This window comes from Narcine bancroftii, chromosome 6, assembly GCF_036971445.1.
Source record: "Narcine bancroftii isolate sNarBan1 chromosome 6, sNarBan1.hap1, whole genome shotgun sequence".
NCBI classification, from domain to species: Eukaryota; Metazoa; Chordata; class Chondrichthyes; order Torpediniformes; family Narcinidae; genus Narcine; species Narcine bancroftii.
Genome location: NC_091474.1, coordinates 23771058 through 23793824, shown reverse-complemented (window position 1 = coordinate 23793824; position 22767 = coordinate 23771058). Strand labels below are relative to the sequence as shown.

At 43.2% G+C, this 22767-nt stretch overlaps 2 protein-coding genes across 2 annotated transcripts in view; one reads left to right on the top strand and one right to left on the bottom strand.

Annotated features, from left to right (window-relative positions):
- LOC138735825 (protein CBFA2T1-like) overlaps positions 1 to 22767 on the top strand; it is a 221214-nt gene that overhangs the window by 154164 nt on the left and 44283 nt on the right. The window lies entirely within an intron of this gene.
- LOC138735824 (interleukin-17D-like) lies at positions 690 to 22450 on the bottom strand. The gene is made up of 3 exons (XM_069884301.1): positions 22344 to 22450; positions 7178 to 7407; positions 690 to 3200 (listed from the first exon to the last, which is right to left on the bottom strand). Exons 1-3 carry the CDS (start codon positions 22353 to 22355, stop codon positions 2960 to 2962), a joined length of 483 nt encoding a protein of 160 aa, XP_069740402.1. The 5' UTR covers positions 22356 to 22450; the 3' UTR covers positions 690 to 2959.

Genomic DNA, 22767 nt, shown 5'->3' with positions numbered 1-22767 from the left:
GATGGCTACTAGGGTGAAAAGAGGCAATGAATGATCTACAAGTTTTTTTTTTAAATTTGTGGTTTAAATTATTTCTCTTCAGAAATAAAAATAAAATTGTTCATTGTGTACTGAGAAATAATGAAAAGCTTCATTTTGCAAGTTCTCATGGCCAATCAACTGGAGTAATAAAACAAAAGGGCAGGTATATTAAATTTAAATATTTTTTTAGACAAGCAGCATGGTAACAGACCATTTCGGTCCATGAGTCCATGCTGCCCAATTTACACTCCGTTTTTTTTAAATATATAAACAGTGGGAGGAAACCAGAGCCCTGGAGAAATACCACACAGATACAGGAAAAACATGCAAATTCCTTAGAGACAGCGCAGGACTCGAACCTCGGTCCAGTCCAGATCGCTGGCACTGTAAAGGCGCTGCGCTAACCCGCTACACCAACTGTGCTACCCCTCTTGTTTCAGTAAATCAACAATGCAGGGTATAGTGTTACAAAATGCCTGTATAGAGTAAAGAACAATTAAAACCATGCACGTCGACCGTTGCAAATGACCACAATTAATATGCCATGGTTTTGTACGTCTTGCTTTCAACTCAGCCACTTTTTGTTTTGTGCATTCCACAATTTAGTGAAGGCCTTAAGTACTTCTTTTTATCATAATAAAGGATCTACAAAAATTCCAGGCAGCATGTACAGTCATCTCAATTTTTATTACCAGAACATTGGCAGATTTTTCATGAAAACATGAGATTTAAAGCAAAACTTTTAAAAAAAATCAAATGCCATTTGGGTTAGAAAATGTTGTACAAGGATTGGAACTAGCCAGTTTTCTGACATCTTCCAATGACATTCAGGATAGAAAATAATCCAACTCAAGCTAATTACTTTAAACAGGATCTACCAGGAAATATCAGACCAAGTCATGGCTTTGTCACAATCTCAGTTCACTTATGTAACAACTGCAGAGTTAATGTTTCCACAGTTCATTTTCAGTCAAAGGAACAACTTAAAAAAAATTCTTTGCACAAATTATACAGAAATCTATAAGGTTCCCCAGTCCAGTTAGCAAGGAGATGTGTGGATGTTCAGTGGATTCTTATTTGCATCTTGAAGAGTTTGCAGTGAATTTTCAGTGAATTTGCAGTGATTCACCCATATTGGAGGAGGGTGGGGGGGCCTCTCAGTGATATTTCAAATGCGGAAACATAGAAGATAGGAGCAGGAGTAGGTCATTCGGCCTTTCGAGCCTGCTCCGCCATTCAATGAGATAATGGCTGATCTTAAAAAGGCTTGGACAGAATAGATGTGGCAAGGTGGTTTCCCATGGGCAGGAGAGTCTAGAACAAGAGGGCAGAACTTCAGGATAAAAGGGCATCAATTTAAAACAGAGATGCAGAGAAATTTCTTTAGCCACAGGCAGCAGTAGAACAGAGGTCGTTGGATGCATTTAAGGCAGGAATTTGATTAGTCAGGGCATCAAGAGTAATGGGGAGAGGCTGGGGAGTGGGAGAATGGATCACCTCATGATAGAATGATGGACCAAATTACAGTAATCAGTTTGGCCTGATCTCATTAGCAAGCAACCTAAAACTGCTGTTTGGAAAGGTATCAAACCTTGACAGCGAATATTTAGGGAGTGGGGAAATCTCTGACCTTTCTCAAAATCCAGTCCAGTTTTTAAACAGGTAAAAATCAGAGTCCTCCTTCCCACCTAGCCCCAATAAACTGCTAAAGGACAGAATTTCAAGTAATGAAAACAAATTTAGGGCTGGCTACTTCCCAACTTTTGCCAAACCCCACTCCATATCTGAAGCATTCTGCCTTTCTACTCTTTACAAAGGCTGATTAAAGTTGGCCTTGTCAATGAGAAGTTGTAGGTTCTCAGCAGGACAGGAAAGAAATGCTGTCAACAATTCATGTCAGAACCCTTTTTATCGGGACTGGGGCGGGAGTGGCGTGGAGAAATGGTGTAATGTTCACAGCAGAGAGGAATGTAATCAGAGGTCGCAGCGACCAAGGCCTACTGAGAATCACATTCCTGGAAGTGACCTCAGAACACGTACAGCATGTCTGACTGTAGAAGAGTACAGACCCTTCAGCCCACATATCTATGGTGAACACCATATCCAAATCTCTGCTGCTTACCCCTGGCAGGTACCCCTTCATTTTGGGATTCCATGATCATACTCAAAATGGTCAGTGTTTCAGGTTGTGACTCTTTCTCGGGACTAGAGGGGAAAGGGGAGATTGCACTTTTGTCTTGAAAAGGAGTCCTGACATGAAATACTGTATTGGCCAGTTCTATCTGGAGACCAGAAACAAGTAAGCAAACTTATTTCAATTTAGACATACAGCACAGTAACAGGCCCTTTCGGCCAATGAGCCCATGCCACCCAATTAACCTACAACCCCAGTATGTTTCGAACAGTGGGAGGAAACGGGAGCACCCAGAGGAAACCAGACACAGGGATAATGTACAAACTCCTTACAGATAGCATGGGATTCGAACCCCAGTCCAGATCACTGGTGCTGTAACAGCATCTCACTAGCCACTCTTGGTTCATTACAAAGCATGAAGGAATAGGTTTGCAGATCAAGTTCTGTTTCAGAAACCACAAAAGGATGGCAATGAGCAATAGAATTTTGAAGCTCATCTCTATAGGGATTTAAAGTGTGTTTACTCATCCAAGGTGTCACTGTACATGGGTGACAACATTGAACAATACAAAATCGTCAGCCAAGTCCATCCTTGAGTTGATGAAATGTTGATACGTTCCAGCGTGGGGCGGGAGCTTTCTATTCTTGTTGCAGCTTATCCTCATGTAAGTGAGAGATGGAAAAGCAAAAATTGGGGCTCTAGAAAACAACTAAAACTCATTCACATTCTTGTCATAGAAATGGTTTTTCGTGAATCTTACAACAAGAGCTACATTCTTTCCACTGGGATTTTGAAGGTTCCATTTAAGATTTGCTCTCTGTGGGCATTGCACAGACACAGAACAGAGAGATCTTTTCTTCAGCCCTTTTGTAAATGAAGGTTTTGTTTTTGCATTTTGACTTCCTTCGCAGCACTAAGACAGTCGTGTAATATGGCACGCTCAATGCAGTGTCAGTGATGTTTCCGTCGAGTCTGAGGCAGTTCTTGAGGTGGCAATGAGCTTCCATTAGCCTCCTTGGATAACGAGCTTGGTCCTCATTAATCCTATGGTTTGAAAGACAAAATGATATAGGATGAACACAAGAAACAGGAGCAGGCCATTTGGTGTGTCGAGCTGGCTCCACCATTCAACGAGAGCGTGGCTGATCTGATGACAGGCTCATCTCCACCTAACCCTAACACCCCCCACACCGATCCCTTCATTTCATCTACTACGCAAAACATATCTAATCTGATCTTAAATACATTCGCTGAGGTAACCTCCACTGTTTCCATAACCAGAGAATTCCAGAGATTCACCACTTTCTGGGAAAAGCAGTTCCTCCTCAATTCCATCCTAAATCTACTACCCTGAAACTTGAGGCCAGGCCCTCTAGTTCTAGTCTCACCCACCAATGGAAACTGCTATCACTTATGGTTCTCACTCTCCCCTACCACTGTGGAAACCAGCTTAATACATGAAGCATTAAAAGAGGTCCATAGATATCTATAGCACAGTAGAGATCCTTTAGCCCAGCGTTGTACTGACCTAATAACATATTCTAACAGCTGCTTAGAATTTCCCTCCTGGACAACTCTCCACTTTTCTCAGTTCCATGTTCCTATCTAATAGTCTCTTAACAGGTCCTATTGTTCCAGCCTCCACCATCGTGGATGGCAGCGCATTCCATGCATCCACCACCCTCTTACATCCCACTTGTACAGACTCCCAAGCCCCCTCACATTGGTTATTTCAGTCCTGAGAAGTTTGGAGTCAATAGCCCCTTTCTCGCTGGCACTTTAACCCAGTAATTAACTGCAAATCTACTGGTTAACATGCCAGTGTGAACACTCGTGAACCGACAAGCATGGAGTCGAATTGTCTTGGGAATGAACCACTTAGGGAGGTTGTATCATCGCTAACTCATTTGGGTGGCACAGGCTCTTGGGCCGAAAGGACCCGTTACCATGCTGTTTGCCCAAATTTAAAATTAAAAAATAAATAACCAACCACCACACCTATCAGTGTGTAGGAGGAAACCTCAACAGCCAGAGGAAACCAGACTCAGGGAGAACCTTCGAACTCCATGCAGTTGGCGCCCGTTTTTGGCTCTCCCATCAAGAGCTGCTGTGGGCCATTGGTGAGTGGACTGCACCAGCAGCAGGACTCGTCTTACAGCAGTCTCAGATATTTTTGTTCCTTCAGAATAAATGTTGTACGAATTTGCTGAAATTCCTGATAAACCTGACCAGACTTAATGATGTACTGTGAGGGAAACACGAAATTCTGCATATTTGGTTTATTCATAGTTGTGTTTATAATTCACACCCTTGCTCTTTTGGAAATAAATCTGAGAGCTAAATTCCATCAAATTAGCATAGCACGACACATGTCCTGGAATGAGGTGTCTACATTGTTCAGGACCTGCATTAGAGGCAAGACCAACACCTATCCCCAATTACCCAAATGCAGGGAGGACATGCAAATTCAGCTCAAGCAACATGACTGAGTCAGTGTCATTGGAGCTGCGGGACATCATGAAGGGGGAACCCATACACCAAGTTGTCTAGCCCTTCAGCCCATCTTTCCTATGCCATTCTGGAATAGTCCCATTTGCCTGCATTTTGTCCATATCCTTCTAAATGCTTCCTACCCAGTACATTTGGACAAATGTCACTCCACTGGGACATCTACAAGAGGTGGTGTCTTAAGAACACAGCCTCTATCCTCAAAGACCTGCACCATACCCAGGCCATGCCCTCTTCACTCTGCTACCATCAGGAAAAAAGTACGGGAGCCTGAAGATGAGCACTCAGCTGCACAAGGACAGCTTCTTCCCCTCTGCCATCAGATTCCTGAATTAGCGATAGACAGCACCTTATTTTGCCTTTTTCTTTTAAAAATTATTTTATACGTGATTTATATAAATGTTCGCATTATGAGGAGCTGCTCCAAAACAACAAATTTTGTGACATGTTCACGACAATAAATTATGATGTTTCTACATTTGTAGTAATTGTCCCCGCTTCACTGCCTTCCTCAGGAACCTTGGTCCTCACATGGACACCCGGAGGGAAATGGTGCCCCTCAGATCTCTCTCAAATCTTTCCTCTCTCACCCTAAACCTCTAACTAGCCACCCTCCTCCTCAGGTGTAAAGGTGCTGGGTTAGCAGGTATTGTTATGTAATGCATGTTGAAGAGGTACATTCTACACCCACTGTGTTCTGATGGTGGGACCAATAAATGCTTATGGGGGCACATGGGGTGCCAATCAAATGTAGTCTTTGAGGAACTCCTCATCTTTGGTCTCTCCAACCAAACTTTCTTAACCCTGCTTAGTAAATCTGGGCCGTGGCTCCTATAAATCCAATACGAGATTAGCAGCAATCACTGGATAGAGATCTGGAGGACACCGACATCCCTCAGGCTTAGATAGCTGCTTGACAAACAAGGGGAGGATGGTCATTGTGGCAAGACTGGAAGCACTCCTGCTCCTAATTCACATTTGATTAAGGGATTCCAGACAGAACAACATCAGGATAGGATAGATCAGAGATAGCCTTTTAACCAGAGCTGGAGCAATCAGTAACCAGAGTACAGTGAAAGATGGAATTCAAGCAAATGGAAACCCCAAGCAACCAGCAAAACAAAAAAAAAATTAAAAATTTAATATTGTAAAAGAAAATGTTCTCTGAAGCAGCACACAACCCCTCGGTGAAGATGGGAGCAAACATTCAGCCAGCAGGGGCCCCAGTCATCCCCCCACCCGCAGCTGTTTGAATAAAATGGCAGCGCCCAAGGTGAAGACCCAGACGATGATGTTCGCCGCTGGGGTGACTTTCTCCAAATGTCTCCCTATCCCTACCTAGTAAGTACCTTTATTAATATTATTGGTATAGTTTTATCTGTAAAATTGAAGGAAGGGGTTAATTTCAACAGTGGCATGGTTAGCGCAATGCAGTTACAGCGCCAGTGACCAGGGTACAAATTTAAGTTAGTAAATCTGGGCCCTGGCTCCTATAAATCCAATACGAGATTAGCAGCAATCACTGGATAGAGATCTGCAGGACACCGACATCCCTCAGGCCTAGATAGCTGCTTGACAAACAAGGGGAGGATGGTCATTGTGGCAAGACTGGAAGCACTCCTGCTCCTAATTCACATTTGATTAGGAGATTCCAGACAGAACAACATCAGGATAGGGTAGATCAGAGATAGCCTTTTAACCAGAGCTGGAGCAATCAATATTAAATATTTTAAGTTACGGGAATTACCTGATTAAAGTGAACTATATATAATTATGGACTACAATACTGAATTAGTTTCCATTTTGCACCATCTTTTAAATGGTTTATTCTTAATGCAGGTGTATTATTTAACGCACTGCAAGTATATGTGTCAGACAACTGGTAAATTTGCATATCCGGTATATGCAATCCCCGTAGGTGCCGGATACCAGGGATTTTATTGTACATAGGCTTAAGATGAAGGGGTGGAGGGGGGGGGGGGGTGGGGGTAAAGAAAGGAAAGAAAGATTTAACAGGAGACTGAGAGGTAACATTTTTTTTTAAATATACACAAAGTGGGGTGGGGGGCGGGGGGGAGTATATGAAATGAGCAGACAAAAGAGGTAGCTGAGGCAGGGACTATTGCAATGTTTAAGACAAAATTGGACAGATACATCAATAGGATGGGTGTAGAGGGATGTGACCCAAACACAGGCAGGTGGGACTAGTATGGGTGGGACATTTTGGGCCAAAGGGCCTATGTCCATGCCGTATGACTCCATGATGACATGACTCCAAGTTTATTGTCTCGTACAATGTACATATAAACCAAAATTCTTACTTGCTGCAGTCGAACAGGAACTTTATTAAACAACAGCTACAAAGCAACTATAAATAACCATATGCTAGATACTTAATTAGGTGTTCCACATATTGTATAGGTAGAATTCCTACAATTTTACCACCAAAGGAAGCAGAAATAGTTTAAGGCTATGGTCTGTTATGGAGTACTTCAATCATCCCCTATAATTACCTGTAAACCCACGGGGAAGAGCTCCTTTTTCCAATCTGAGATGTGGCACGGTGGGATGCACGGAATTCTTTGCCGGGAATGAACTGCCTTGCACTGAATCCCAATTGACGGGCCTCCAGATGGTCCAGTTTCTTTGACAGTTCACTCTCAGAGGGTTCTTTGCACCACTTCTGACCTCCTTCGGCTGGGACTGCCCTTGAGAGCAACACAAGACATGCAAACCATTCCACCTGAAAAAAGTAAAAAGAACATTCCAATTTACCACCAATTTTGCACCAGGATTTGAAAGCAGAGCCCATCCAACAGGACGATACAGCAAAACTGAACAAAAATATTTCGGCTTGAGCCCTTCATTAAGGTATGAGCAAAATGTAGGGAAAGAAAGGGGGAGGAGCACTGTCTCAAAGGTAGGAGGTAATAGGTGGATTAGGGAGGGAGGGCACACCAGCAAGCAGGGGGAGTTGGATGTCACTGTAATTGGAGAGGGATGGGGATGGAGAACTGGAGGAAAGAAGACAAAGGGATGGGGAAAAGAGAGGGAGAACAGGGAGTGATCTAGCAGAACCTGTAGAAGTCAATGTTAATCCCATCTGGTTGGAGAGGGCCCAGACAGAATATTAGGTGTTGCTCCTCCAATATATGGGTGGCCTTGGTTTGGCATTTCATGAGGCCATGGACAGACATGCCAGCGCAGGAGTAGGGAGCAGAATTTCATGTATTACTCCCATAAATACTGATTGGTTGTCCATCTTCATCTTAAGTTCTTGAACCTAAACCCCTCTAACTCTTGGTCCAGTACTTCAGAAACTGCTCAAGTCCTGCAATGTCATCCACTCTGTTAATTCGATGGTTGGTGATTCTTTCTTCAGGTTAAATGCTTCAGAGGTCAAGACCTTCAGATATTACCTGGCCCAAATTCCTGCCTAACCTCATTCACTTCTTCCCCTACATACCTCTGGAAATTCTGACCAACACCTCTTGCCTCTGGGTGGGGGTCAGTTAAAAGCAATTCCTCTTGTAGTAATATTACTGTTTTTGCTACAATTTTGAACCGCAGGAGATTACACTTCTAACTGTACTGCCTCCAAGACTGTTTAATTTAAGATCAAATTCCACATCATCTGAATCAACATTCCTCCAATAACCAATGAAACTGGTCACATATTGAATCAATTTTTTTTAAATCAGAATTTTATTATCATGAACATGTCATGAAATTTGTTGTTTTGCAGCAGCGTCATGGCACAAATATTGCTACAAATTATATTTTAAAAATAAATAATTAATGCAAAGGAAGAGAAGGTCAGCTAGTGTCTGTGGTTCACTGTCCATTCAGAAACCTGGTGGCGGAGGGGAAGAAGCAGTTCTTGTGCCACTGGGTGCTCATCTTCAGGCTCCTGTACCTCCATCCTGGTGGTAGCAGTGTGAAAAGAGCATGGCCTGGGGGGTCTTTTAGGACAGAGGCTGCTTTCTTAAGACACTGCCTCTTGTATATATCCTCGATGGTGTTAAGACTGATGGCCACGATGGCATTGACCGAGTTCACAACTCATTGTAGTCTTTTCCTGCCCATTTGCTGCTCAAATGGCCCTAGTGTATAGATAATTCACAGGCAGAAGAACTTTTGAGATGATAACATTCCCCACGTTTGTTGATTCTTACCCTTCCCTCTCCCATTACTTCCCATGCCTTCTGACAAAGGGGACTCGAACTGAAAGCATCGACCCTGTTTTCTGGTCCACAGATGCTACCTGTGTTTACTCCTGCCTTCACAGACCCTCCCTGCTTTCCTCTGCAACTTAGAAATTGGTTATCAATAACCTTTCCCTGTTTCAACAAAAGGTCATCTGCATACCCCTCCTCACAGAGGCTATCCTACCCTCTGATTACTTCCTGCTTTTTAATGTCTTATTGCAAATTACAGCATCTGTAGCTCTTCATTTTATTTCTGCCCTCAAATTCAATCATTTCATATTTTGGAAGCAATAGAGATACAAGGGAAGACACAACAGGCAATTAGAAGATATGACATTTCACATACTGACACAAATAGTTAACTTCAGAGATAAGATCATTTTGTTCTGCAGAAAGTCTTTCATCATTTCAAAACACCCTAAAGGAGTTGACAGCCAAAAAAAAATGGAATGTTAGCACAATTTTGTTATGGGAAATATGCCAAATAATATTTTGGCAAATCCCAAATAACTTACAGATAATTTTCCCCTGAGAGGTCATGTTGGCTAGGAAACTGCAAAGAACCCAGACTGTGTAAAAGTGAGTGACTAGATGCATCACTAACAAGGATATAGAAAATGTTTGGAATGTTCTGAAGGTCATGCATTTGCAGAAATGGAAACAGAATTGATATTTCTGGTCAAAGGCCCTTTTCTCGGAAGGGCTGACAGCTCTGATAAAGAGTCTTCTACCCAAGAGGTTATCTCGGTTTATTGCTCCACAGTTGCTGCCTGACCCGACACGTGTTTCCAGCATCTCTATTTTTATTTTTATTCACAGGCAAGGAAAACTTGTTTGCAAAGATCAATAACCTTTGTTTTGGGTTTGAGCCCTTCATCAAGATATACCTTTGTTATAAAGATACTCCCCAACTTGTGACCTATGCGACTTGCATCCATCTGCACATATGACCAAAATTTTTTTATATAATGAAAAAATATAAAATTTACACTGTTTATGTTGTATTTGACAAACTATAACAGGGATACAGGAGTAAGAGCCAAAATGTATATACTTACCTTATTAGTCAGCATCCTGGGGTCAGTAGGCAGGGCATGGCCATCTTGATTCCTGTACACACACGTGAGTCATTGGTTGGCACATGCAGAGTGGGTTTGTATTGGAGTTTGGTTCATGCATGCACAACTGTTAGGCCCCAACGATATTGAATTTGCACCCTAAACTCTCATGCATCCACCAACTGAACTCCAAAACATGAACCCACCATGTATGCACCAACCGAAGACTTGTGCATGCACACAAGAATCAAGATGGCTGTGTCCAGCCTACAGACCCCGGGACCCCGACTAACAAGGTAAGCATGGACCAAAATATGGAAAAGATTCACCAAGATTGGTCCACAAATTCAGGAAGTTTTAAGTTTTCAACGTCTAATCTACTATGAAAAAATATTTGATTAAAAATTTTGCTTCAAGACTTCATTTTGAGATACAACGTAATTGGGATCAATGGATTGGTCATAAGCCCGGGAGTACCTGTAGAAAGTACACTGTTTGACCTGCTGAGTTTCTCCAGCATTGTGTTTTTACCTCATTTTGGAGACTGGATTAGATTCTAGACAGACTGCAGTTCGGTGTGTGTGTGTGGGGGGGGGGGGGGGGGGGGGGGGCGGGGCGGGCGGGTGATGGGGGTGCTGTTCTATCAGAGTCCCCAAGCCAAAAACAACATGGCTAGGTCTCATCTCTTCATTATGCTACCCAATGGTGTCTGAAGGAGAGACCATCTCACTGCCTTCTCCAATAGTTACATCTGAAATAGCATCGCTCAAACAGGTTTAAGGCTTGTAGGAACCTGCTGCATGAAATATGTTTCATTCCATCAAAGTCACCTCACAAATAAGTTAGGCACTTGTGAAATGCTTTGGGCTAATTAGTGTGTATGAAAGGCAATACTTAGCACGTTTCAAAATGCAGGTATGAGTTTGCATTATGTAACACAGGTGGGGCCACACTAGGAAATTAGTGTGTTCCTTATGATCAGACAAAGCACATTTTAAACAAGATTTTAAATAGTGTTGGCTGTCTGATTTCTGAACTCCTACCTGCACAAGGCTCCTGGACCTATTTCAAATTAATATGGTAGTTTTCCCCCAGAGTTAAATGTTCATCAGCTGCATCTCTGAGCCATGATGATTCAGGTCAAGGAATCAAAGTCCATCTGCTCCTAGGCAGTGCTCATGTTAAAAAAAGACACTTTTGCTGTGGGACTTGATCTATGCAGATGATTCAGGTTGTTCTACAGACATCAACCAGTCTGAGCCAAGAAATGTATGCAGGTCAGAGCAAGTATGTGTCCCTCTCGATCAACCAGCTAGATTTTGTGGGTGCAGAGTGAAATACAGGAATGGGAAGAGAAATAAAAATCTGTAGACACTGTGGTTGAAGTAAAAACACAATGCTGGTCCATTCCCCATTCATCTGCCCTGACCCCAAATGCAACAAACATGGAATCTCCCTTATCCTCTCCTACCACCCCACTAGCCTTTGCATCCAACACATCATCCTCTGGAATTTCTGTCACTTACAACAGGATCCCACTACCAGATGCATTTTTCCCTCTCTGCCTTCTGTAGGGTCCCTTTGTGGGCTTCTCTACATCAGAGAGATTGGGAGATCGCTTCACTAAGCCCTTAGCTCCATCCATACCAGTGACAGAGGCCTCCCAGAAGCCAATCATTTCAGTTCTGTGTCACATTCCCATGCTCACATATCTGCCCATGGCCTTAAGTACTACCCCACCAAGACCATCCACAAATTGGTGGAACAACACCTGATTCTACTTCTGGGCTCTCTGCCAGGTGACATGAACATCTACTTTTCCAGCTTCTGCTAAAATCTCTCCTCTCCACCCCTTCCTCCTCCACCCCTTCCTCCTCCACCCCTTCCTCCTCCACCCTCTCTTCCCTCTCTTATTCACCCCAACCATCCCTCCTCCTCCTCTTGATCACTGCTGTCTACTCCCTCCCTCCTCCACCTATCACCTCCTGCCTTCACGCCGACACCTGCCCCCCCCCCTACTCTTTTGTTTGGACATGGACCAATATTTTTCCAGACCTTGGAGGGCTCTGTCCTGAAACGTCGGTTCTGTATTTTTACCTTTGCTGTATAAAGGACACTGTTTGACCTGCCGACCTTCTCCAGCACTGTGTTTTTACTAGCACAGAAATGGGGTACAGGTTGAAGATTGACAGGGGACGCGAGAGGCATTTTTTCTCCATGGAGAGCATGCTGAGTATAAGGAACAAGCTGACGGAGGAAGCAGAAGTGGCTAAAAGACATTGAGACATGATAGAAAAGCTTTAAAGAGATTTCAGTTTTATTGTCATTACATCATATACAATCCTAAGATTCATTTTCCTGCAGGCCAGGCAGAATTACTACTTACTGGTAATGTAAAGAAAACCGTATTTATGTAATCAAATAAAGAAATGTAAACAAACTGACTGTGCAATACAGAGAAGAAAAAAAAACAAAGTGCACAAGTCAGAACCTTGACTGAGTTTATTGTTGAGGTATCTAATAGTGGAGGAGTAGCAGTTGTTCCTAAATCGGGTATGTGAGTCTTGTGGCACCTAATACCTAATCCTACAATTGTACAGATCAATTGGAGGCACATGCTACCATCTCAGTTAGCAACATGGTGGACATGGACAAGTTGCGCCAAATGGCTTGGTTCTGTGCAGTCCAACTCTAATGGATTATTATAGTGGCATTGTAGTTCATTGCTTATCTGTGAAGTGGTGATTAGAGTCAAGCTAAACTTATCAAGATATCTTTAAAAAGGCATGTTTGAAATCGCTACATGATGTTGCACAGGATTCAGCCATCCATTATGATCCAATTAAACAGGAACAAAATGCATCACTGGCGTCACTTGGGGGGGTGTAGAACATAGTGGGTGACACCGGGTCGCACCAAAATGACTGTCTATAAAATGTTTGTGCAGTGTTTCAGCAGAAATTTATCTTTTTTTTTAAAAAAGTAAAAAATATCCCTGTAGTTAGTTACAGGTATAGCAACAAAAACATTTTTTTTGTGAGCCCAGCTTACATGCATCAATACCTACAAGACTAAACTTGATGCTAATTTATTTTTTAAGCCTTCTAATGCACTCCAGTCAGAGCTGACATTATTACCCAATTATACTTTGAATCACAAGGTTTCATCGGCTACAAGCATGTACTGTTGTTTTTGTTGCTGCTGTGTGCACGATATTGTAATTTAAAGGTGTAATTTGTCAGTCACCAACGAGCCTGCAGCAGACGTGGACATACCCCTCTATAAATCTTTGTCCGCGAAGCCAAGCCAAAGAAGAAAAGAAGAAATTGTTTATCTCACTATTGTTGCCATTACATTCAGTGATATACAGGAATTACAATTTGCAAGCAACATTAGTGCAAAAAAAATTACTAAAGATTCTGTATGTTCTGGTACAGGAAGAGGTCCATGGTGGGGGGGGGGGGGGGGGGGCGGTTTGACACCACAAGTTACCTCTCTGGGTGTCACCAACCCTGGTGCTGCCAATGGCATGTATTTTCTAAATAAAAAAAAATCCTCCCGTGTATTTTTTTTTAATGAAATTGTTGGAAGCATCTGGAATTACATCAATCACTTTTAGAAAAATAATACTTGGCCAAACATGCTGGTAGGGGGAAAGGGGCTACAAATCCAAACTCAAGTTCAATGGTGCTGGAACAGAGACAAAGCTGACCCAATCTGCATACAAGCTGTCTTTCAGGTTTTAGAACTTGCCCTCAAGCTCAGTGACTGCTACTCTCAAAGTTGACCTTAACTCTGATCTCAAACACAAATCGTCAATGGCTCTTTAACATTGTCATTTTGTCCTAAGAATATGCAGAAAAGACTATTATGAATTTTCCCCTGCATCTCCTGTTTATTAGCTGTGAAGGTCTTTTCTTTCACCTCCTGTTGTCTGGTTGAGATCCAACCTAGGCCTCCAGGATGAAAGATCAGGTACTGAAATAAAGATGAACTTCCTTCATGTAAATACTTATTTCCTCAACAGGTCAATTAAATTGGAAAATAATTTACAATGTTATATACTGCATTGTTTGAAGTGATAATTGTACTGTTACACAAGCACCGAGTTTGTAGCAGTTTCTGCAAAGCGCTACACCTCATTTTTTTTATTTTTTAAAAAAAGAGGTACTCTGTGATATTATCTTATAATCTGATTTAAGTAGAGATATTGGTCTATACGATGCTGGTGTTAGTGGATCTTTCCCCGTCTTTAATTATTACTGTAATTATTGCTGTTTTACATGAATCTGGCAAGTTTTGTGTTTCTTCTATCTGGTTCATTACTTCCAGGAGAGGAGGAATTAATGACTCTTTAAATGTTTTATAGAATTCTACTGGGAGTCCGTCCTCTCCAGGAGTTTTATTGTTCAGTAGCTTTTATAATATATCCTGTATTTTCTCTATTTCAAATTGTTTTATCAATTTGTTTTGCTCCTCTTCTTGCAATTTCAGTAGTTCAATTTTAGCTATAAACCCATCTATTTTGTCTTCTTTCCCTTTGTTCTCAGTTCTGTATAATTGCTTGTAGAATTCCTTGAAGTTTTCATTGATCTCTTTTGGGTTATACGTAATTTGTTTGTCCTTTTTCCTGATGCCAATACCATTCTTTTAGCTCGTTCTGTTTTAAGCTGCGAAGTTAGTATTTTGTGTGTTTTTTTCTCCTAGCTCATAATACTTCTGCTTTTTCATTATGTTCTTCTCCACCTTGTATGTTTGTAGTGTTTCGCATTTTATTTTTTTGTCTGCCAATTCTCTTCTTTTTGTTGCATCTTCCCTTGTTGCTAGTTCTTTTTCTGTACTTACTATTTCCTTTTCTAGCTGTTCTATTTCCCGATTGTAGTCCTTTTTCATCTTAGCTACATAACTTATTATCTGCCCTCTGATGAAGGCTTTCATTGCATCCCATAATATAAATTTGTCTTTCACTGATTCCGTATTTATTTCAAAGTACATTTTAATTTGGCGCTCAATAAATTCTCTAAATTCCTCTCTTTTAAGTAGCATGGAGTTTAATCTCTATCTATATGTTCTTGGTGGGATGTCCTCCAGTTCTATTGCTAATAACAGGGGTGAGTCATCAGATAACAATCTAGCTTTATATTCCGTTTTCTTAACTCTTTCTTGGATGTGGGCTGACAACAGGAACAGGTCAATCCCCGAGTATGTTTTATGTCTACTCAAATAATATGAGTATTCCTTCTCCTTTGGGTATTGTCTCCTCCATATATCCAAAAGTTGCATTTCCTGCATTGATTTAACCATAAATTTGGCTACTTTGTTCTTTTTGCTAGTCTTTTGTCCAGTTTTATCCATCTTTGAATCCAAATTAAGGTTAAAATCCCCTCCTATCAATATATTCCCCTGCGTATCTACAATCTTCAAAAAAATATCTTGCATAAACTTTTGATCCTCCTCATTAGGTGCATATATATTGACCAAATTCCATGAGTTCTGAATATACCTCCCTGCTGGATCTATTATTTCCTCCTCTATTTTGATTGGTACATTTTTATTGATTAATATAGCTACTCCTCTGGCTTTTGAATTATATGATGCTGCCGTTACGTGCCCTACCCAGTCTCGTGTTCCACTTCAGTTAGATGCATTTCCGGCACGAATGCTATATCTATTTTTTTCTTTTTTCAGTAAATTTAATAGCCTCTTCCTTTTGATTTGGTTATGTATTCTGTTAACATTTATAGTCATATAGTTCAACATGGCCATCTCATACTCTGTTTACATCTCATTTCTGCTTCCTCACCACCACCTTTCCCCTTTTCCCCATTTTCATTTCTCAGTTTTCCTTTTTTGAATGCACTGTATGACAACATTTCTAAAACATAAAATACTTCAACCACTCCCACATCTAAAATTCCCTTAATCCCAAGTGTGTTCCCCCCCCCTCTCTGAGTCGCCCCTTATCCCTTGCCAGGCAACAACAACTCCCTTCTCCATTCGGACTGCGAACCCGTTCACAAGTGTCAACTGATTTCTCAGTGACTGTTATTCTCTTCCACCCAACCCCCTCCAGAAAAGACTTTTATCTTCACATTAAAACAAAGCTCCCCCTCTTTTCTTCTCTTTTTCTTTTATTTAACCCCCTCCCCTTTTTCTTCCCCCCCCTTCTCCCTTACTTCCCTCCTTTAGTTCTTACTTATACATTATTTTTACATCTTTATTTGTAGTTTGTCGTCATTCTTGTTCTTGTTACATCTCTTCATCTCTTTCTGACTGCAAATTCTCGTGCTTTCTCCGGATCCGAGAACAGTCTGTTTTGCTCCCCCGGGATAACTATTTTAAGCACCGCTAGATATCTTAACATAAATTTATAGCCTTTTTTTCCATAGATCGATTTTGCTGCATTGAACTCCTTCCTCTTCTTTAGGAGCTCAAAACTTATTTCTGAGTAGAAAAAATTTTTTTGACCTTTGTCCTCCAGTGGTTTTTTGTCTTCTCTAATTTTATTCATTGCCTTCTCCAATATATTTTCTCTTGTCGTGTATCTCAGGAATTTTACTAGAATGGATCTTGGTTTTTGTTGTGGCTGTGCTTTCGGGGCTAATGTTCTGTGTGCCCTTTCTATTTCCATTCCTTCCTGCATTTCTGGCATTCCCAGGACCTTTGGGATCCATTATTTTATAAATTCTTTCATATCTTTGCCTTCTTCATCTTCCTTTAGGCTCACTATCTTTATATTGTTTCGCCTACTATAGTTTTCCATTATATCCATCTTCTGAGCTAACAACTCTTGTGTTTCTTTAACTTTTTTGTTACTTTCTTTCTAAGTCATTCACTTCCATTTCTACCGCCATTACATGCTCTTCCACATTTTCTAATCCTTTCCCTACATCTGTTATGACCAGCTCTAATCTGTACTTTTCATTTCATTTCACTAAATTCTAGTGTGAACCATTCTCTTAATGCTTTCATTTGTTCTTGAAATTTTTTTTTATCCATGTACTGTCCATTCATTTTACCTTCTATTCCTTTGTGCAGAGCTTGGTATTCTTCTTCTGTCTGCTGTTGGGTTTGTGTCTTCTACTTCTCTTCCTTGTATCTGTGTCTCTTCTGACTTTCTTGTTGAGCTGCTTGTCTCAGTTTGTTGGGTATTTTTTTTCATGGTTTCTTTATGTTGGTCCTCTTCTTCTGGGTTGGTTATCTGTTGGGTCTCCCGCTTCTGTTTTTCTTTCTCATCCCTCCCTTTCCCGTTGTTTTCATTTTCTTCCAGCTGGGAGCCCTGCTGTCGGGCTTCTCTCAGCTGTTTGTATTTACTCCACAGCTGGTCCCCCCTCCCGTCGGTGTTCTCCTTGTCCTTGTTGTGCACTTCACGCACCTCTGTTTGGCTCAGTGAGCCATTTTTGCAGTCCCGCGGTCAGAAGGTCGCGACCCTGCGGAGTCACCACTAACCTCGGGGAGTGGGCTCCTCTTTCCACAGCGGGTCCCTGCTTTTTCATGCAGGTAAGGCCTTCTCCTTTCTCTTCCGGCGTCTTTCCTATTTTTTCCCCGTTGTTTTTGGTTTTTCTTTCTTAGGTGCCATTTTCATTCTTTTCTCCACACCTTTATCTTTTATTTGTTGTGTTTTGTGTATCTGCGGCTTTGCTTTTCCTTCATTTTTCTTTTCTTTTCTGGAGAGCGCTGGTATTCTCCTACTGCCCATTACTCCATCACGTGACTCCTCAGGTACTCTGTGATATCAATGTTAGCTCAGTGCACAATAAATTTTTCAATTTTTAAAATTTGGACATATTGCTTGTTAAAGGCCCTTTGGCCCCTCAAACCTGTGCTGCCCAAATACCCCAAGTAACCCAGAAGACCCGCAAGGTTTGAAGGGTGGGAAGAAACCCGTGCAGGAATGGAGAGCGTGTACAATCTCATGACACACAGCACTGGACTGCTAGTGCTGTACACGGGTTGTGCTAACCACCCAATTTTCAAATTAAAAATAAGTTTCCATTCCTTCATCGATGTCGAGTCCAAATCATGGAACTCCCTCCCCAGCAGTACAATCAGAATCAGGATTTATTGTCACGAACAAGTCATGAAATTCAGTGGTTTGCAGCAGCCTCAGAGCGAACTTACATATTATAACCATCCTACAACATTACTATAAAAATAAATACAATTCTTTGGCTTGGCTTCGCGGACGAAGATTTATGGAGGGGGTAAAAAGTCCACGTCAGCCGCAGGCTCGTTTGTGGCTGACAAGTCCGATGCAGGGCAGGCAGACACGGTTGCAGCGGCTGCAGGGGAACAATGGTTGGTTGGGGTTGGGTGTTGGGTTTTTCCTCCTTTGCCTTTTGTCAGTGAGGTGGGCTCTGCGGTCTTCTTCAAAGGAGGTTGCTGCCCGCCAAACTGTGAGGCGCCAAGATGCACGGTTTGAGGCGTTATCACCCCACTGGCGGTGGTCAATGTGGCAGGCACCAAGAGATTTCTTTAGGCAGTCCTTGTACCTTTTCTTTGGTGCACCTCTGTCACGGTGGCCAGTGGAGAGCTCGCCATATAACACGATCTTGGGAAGGCGATGGTCCTCCATTCTGGAGACGTGACCCATCCAGCGCAGCTGGATCTTCAGCAGCGTGGACTCGATGCTGTCGACCTCTGCCTTCTCGAGTACTTCAACGTTAGGGGTGTAAGCGCTCCAATGGATGTTGAGGATGGAGCGGAGACAACGCTGGTGGAAGCGTTCTAGGAGCCGTAGGTGATGCCGGTAGAGGACCCATGATTCGGAGCCGAACAGGAGTGTGGGTATGACAACGGCTCTGTATACGCTTATCTTTGTGAGGTTTTTCAGTTGGTTGTTTTTCCAGACTCTTTTGTGTAGTCTTCCAAAGGCGCTATTTGCCTTGGCGAGTCTGTTGTCTATCTCATTGACGATCATTGCATCTGATGAAATGGTGCAGCCGAGATAGGTAAACTGGTTGACCGTTTTGAGTTTTGTGTGCCCGATGGAGATGTGGGGGTGGCTGGTAGTCATGGTGGGGAGCTGGCTGATGGAGGACCTCAGTTTTCTTCAGGCTGACTTCCAGGCCAAACATTTTGGCAGTTTCCGCAAAGCAGGACGTCAAGCGCTGAAGAGCTGGCTCTGAATGGGCAACTAAAGCGGCATCGTCTGCAAAGAGTAGTTCATGGACAAGTTTCTCTTGTGTCTTGGTGTGAGCTTGCAGGCGCCTCAGATTGAAGAGACTGCCATCCGTGCGGTACCGGATGTAAACAGCGTCTTCATTGTTGGGGTCTTTCATGGCTTGGTTCAGCATCATGCTGAAGAAGATTGAAAAGAGGGTTGGTGCGAGAACACAGCCTTGCTTCACGCCATTGTTAATGGAGAAGGGTTCAGAGAGCTCATTGCTGTATCTGACCCGACCTTGTTGGTTTTCGTGCAGTTGGATAACCATGTTGAGGAACTTTGGGGGGCATCCAAGGCACTCTAGTATTTGCCTAAGCCCTTTCCTGCTCACGGTGTAGAAGGCTTTGGTGAGGTCAACAAAGGTGATCTAGAGTCCTTTGTTTTGTTCACTTTTCTTGGAGCTGTCTGAGGGCAAAGACCATGTCAGTAGTTCCTCTGTTTGCGCGAAAGCCGCACTGTGATTCTGGGAGAATATTCTCGGCGACACTAGGTATTATTCTATTTAGTAGAATCCTAGCGAAGATTTTGCCTGCAATGGAGAGCAACGTGATTCCCCTGTAGTTTGAGCAGTCTGATTTCTCGCCTTTGTTTTTGTACAGGGTGATGATGGTGGCATCACGAAGATCCTGAGGCAGTTTTCCTTGGTCCCAACAAAGCTTGAAAAACTCATGCAGTTTGGCATGCAGAGTTTTGCCGCCAGACTTCCAGACCTCTGGGGGGATTCCATCCATACCTGCTGCTTTGCCACTTTTCAGTTGTTCGATTGCCTTATATGTCTCATCCAGGGTAAGGACCTCATCCAGCTCTAGCCTTAGGGGCTGTTGAGGGAGCTGGAGCAGGGCGGAATTTTGGACTGAGCGGTTGGCACTGAAAAGAGATTGGAAGTGTTCTGACCATCGGTTGAGGATGGAGATCTTGTCGCTGAGGAGGACTTTGCCGTCTGAGCTGCGCAGCGGGCTTTGGACTTGGGGTGAGGGGCCGTACACAGCCTTTAGAGCCTCGTAGAAACCCCTGAAGTTGCCAATGTCCGCGCTGAGCTGGGTTCGTTTGGCGAGGCTAGTCCACCACTCATTTTGGATCTCCCGGAGTTTGCGCTGAAGATGGCTGCATGCGCGACGGAAGGCTTGTTTCTTCTCTGGACAGGATGGCTTTGTAAGGTGAGCCTGGTGGGCAGCTCGCTTCTTTGCCAGCAGCTCCTGGATTTCCTGGCTGTTTTCGTCAAACCAGTCCTTGTTTTTCCTGGAGGAGAAGCCCAGTACCTCTTCAGTGGATTGCAGTATGGTAGTCTTCAACTGATCCCAGAGGGTTTCAGGGGACGGGTCCGTGAGGCGGGTTGCATCGTCGAGCTTTGCTTTGAGGTTTGCCTGGAAGTTTTATTAGAATTATTAGAACATAATTAGCGCATGATTATTCAGGAATCTGATGGGAGCGGGGAAGAAGCTGTCCTTGTGCCGCTGAGTGCTCATCTTTAGGCTCCTGTTTCCCCCCCCCCCCACCACCGATGGTAGCAGAGTGAAGAGGCAAGGCAAGGTGGGGGTCTTTGAGGATAGAGGCCGCGTTTTTTTTTAATATAAAGACACCGCCTCAAGTCGATGCCCTCGATGGAGTGAAGTCTGGTGCCTGTGATGTCGCAGGCTGAGTTAACAGCCCTCTGGAGTTTATTCTTGTCCTGAGAGTTGGCGCCTCCATACCAGGCAGTGATGCAACCAGCCAGAATGCTCTCCACGGTAGAAGTTTACGAGAGTCTTCGGTGACATACCGAATCTCCTCAGACACCTCCAACGGGAGAACCTTCACTAAAAGAACAGTACGGAATCAAACTGGCAGAGCACCATCAAGGACAGGTGAGGGTGGACAATAAATGTGGATTAATGCACAGATGCCGAGTACTTTGAGGCCAAGGTATGAATCCAAACAGACTTCAAGGTTTTGAAAATTCCCTTAATGTTATTACAAGGAGAACTGGGTTTGAGGCGAAGCACAAAAGTGTGCAGACCCTGGGATGGTGGTTAAAAAACACACACACACACAGAACAACAGGAAGAATTCAGCCAGTCTCACAGCATCCATAGAAGGTTAAGATACATTACTGACGTTTTGGGCCGCAGTCTTTCAAGGTATAAAGGAAAAAGCAGGCAGGCATTAAACCAGAATGATTGCTTGAAAAACTTGCCTGCATTTCCTCAAACAATCCCAAATGTTTCCTTTATACCCACCTGATGCAGTCTCAGTTTAAAGTTTTATCCAGTGCAACAAAGAGAGGAATGAATCTTGGGTCAATTATACAAGTAAACAAACTGGGAAATTCTTCTCCAAGTTCTGAAAGCACTCGCTTACATTCCCATTCCCTGCAAAACTTAAAATATGTTAGTGGTCTCATTAATATCGCTACGTTTAGTCATCGGAGTGGGGTCCATTGTGGAACATTGGATCAACAGGCAGCCAACTGCAGGTGATCCACTAGCATCAGTAGATCTTGTACCAGGACCCAAAAACCACATTCGTTTTCAGCAGAGCCTTTTGCCAGCCTGTAACAGATTGAATCCCTTTTCCAGTTTGTGGTTCCTCAATTACTCATCAGGTACTTTTGAGATGTGGTGAGGATTTCTGCTTGTGTCAGACTTGGGCAGTAACTTCCAGACAGCCACTACTCGCCAAGTGAATCACCCACCAGCATTTTCACTACAATCACGGCCCCTGCAGACTCCCATCAGATTAGTGGAAAGGACCGATACCTAAAAGTCACCTTCCCTCAGAAGGCGATACTAGCTGGAGCCCTTCCTCGGGATTAGAAAGTGGCGACAACGTTGGACTGCATGGATCGCACCGTCACTTCTCGCCAGTACATTTGACACAGCTCTCACCAATGACTCTGGCAAAGCTCTCAGAATAGTTCTGTTCCAGGAAACCGCTCTAAATCGGCTTTTGGTAGCGTCCCCTTGAATCTACAGGCAGAGCCTTGTGAAGCCACAAAGTTTCAGGTCCTCTAACGCTGCTGGGACACCCAGAAAAATGGGAGAATTATTTCAGGTTTGGACCTGTGCACAGATTGAGAGCTCTGCAAAAAATATATAGATCAAGATTTCATAACACACAAAGTTTCTTTTACCCCAACAAATGTCCTGGAATTAATAATATTCCAGCTAAAAATCCATATAATAGATGTTTAGATACAAGTGGTGGAAAGAAACATTAGCGCCAACCACAGTCTATGTAACTCTTTGTAGGTCGATAAAACTTCAATTACCTTTGAAAACATTGTTGTCCTCGGGGTCGATTTTCGTCCTGTGTGATCTACCACCGCAGCCCTCTCCCTGTTCCTTAGGACACTGGTTCTGAGCGATGTCTCCAGCTTTTATTGCGAAAGCCCCGTGATCAGTTGGGGTTGTGCGTCGCTGCACAATACACAGGACGTCAGACGGGGAGGGAGGGAGGGAGAGATTGGGGAACAGAGAGGGAGGGAGGGAGCAAAGGAGCGAGAGAGATTGGGGGAGAGAGAGCTAGGGAGGGTGGGAGATTGGCAGGGAGAGAGATTGGGGAACAGATAGGGAGGGAGGGAGAGAGATTGGGGAACAGATAGGGAGGGAGGGAGAGAGATCGGGAGGGTGGGAGGGAGAGAGAGAGCGTTGAGGAGGGAGGGAGCAAAGGAGCGAGAGAGATTGGGGGAGAGA

Coding starts and splice junctions, on each gene's coding strand:
- LOC138735824 (XM_069884301.1), bottom strand. Junction 3,201..7,177: donor TCTTCCCCGTGGGTTTACAG/GTAATTATAGGG, acceptor TTCAAACCATAG/GATTAATGAGGACCAAGCTC.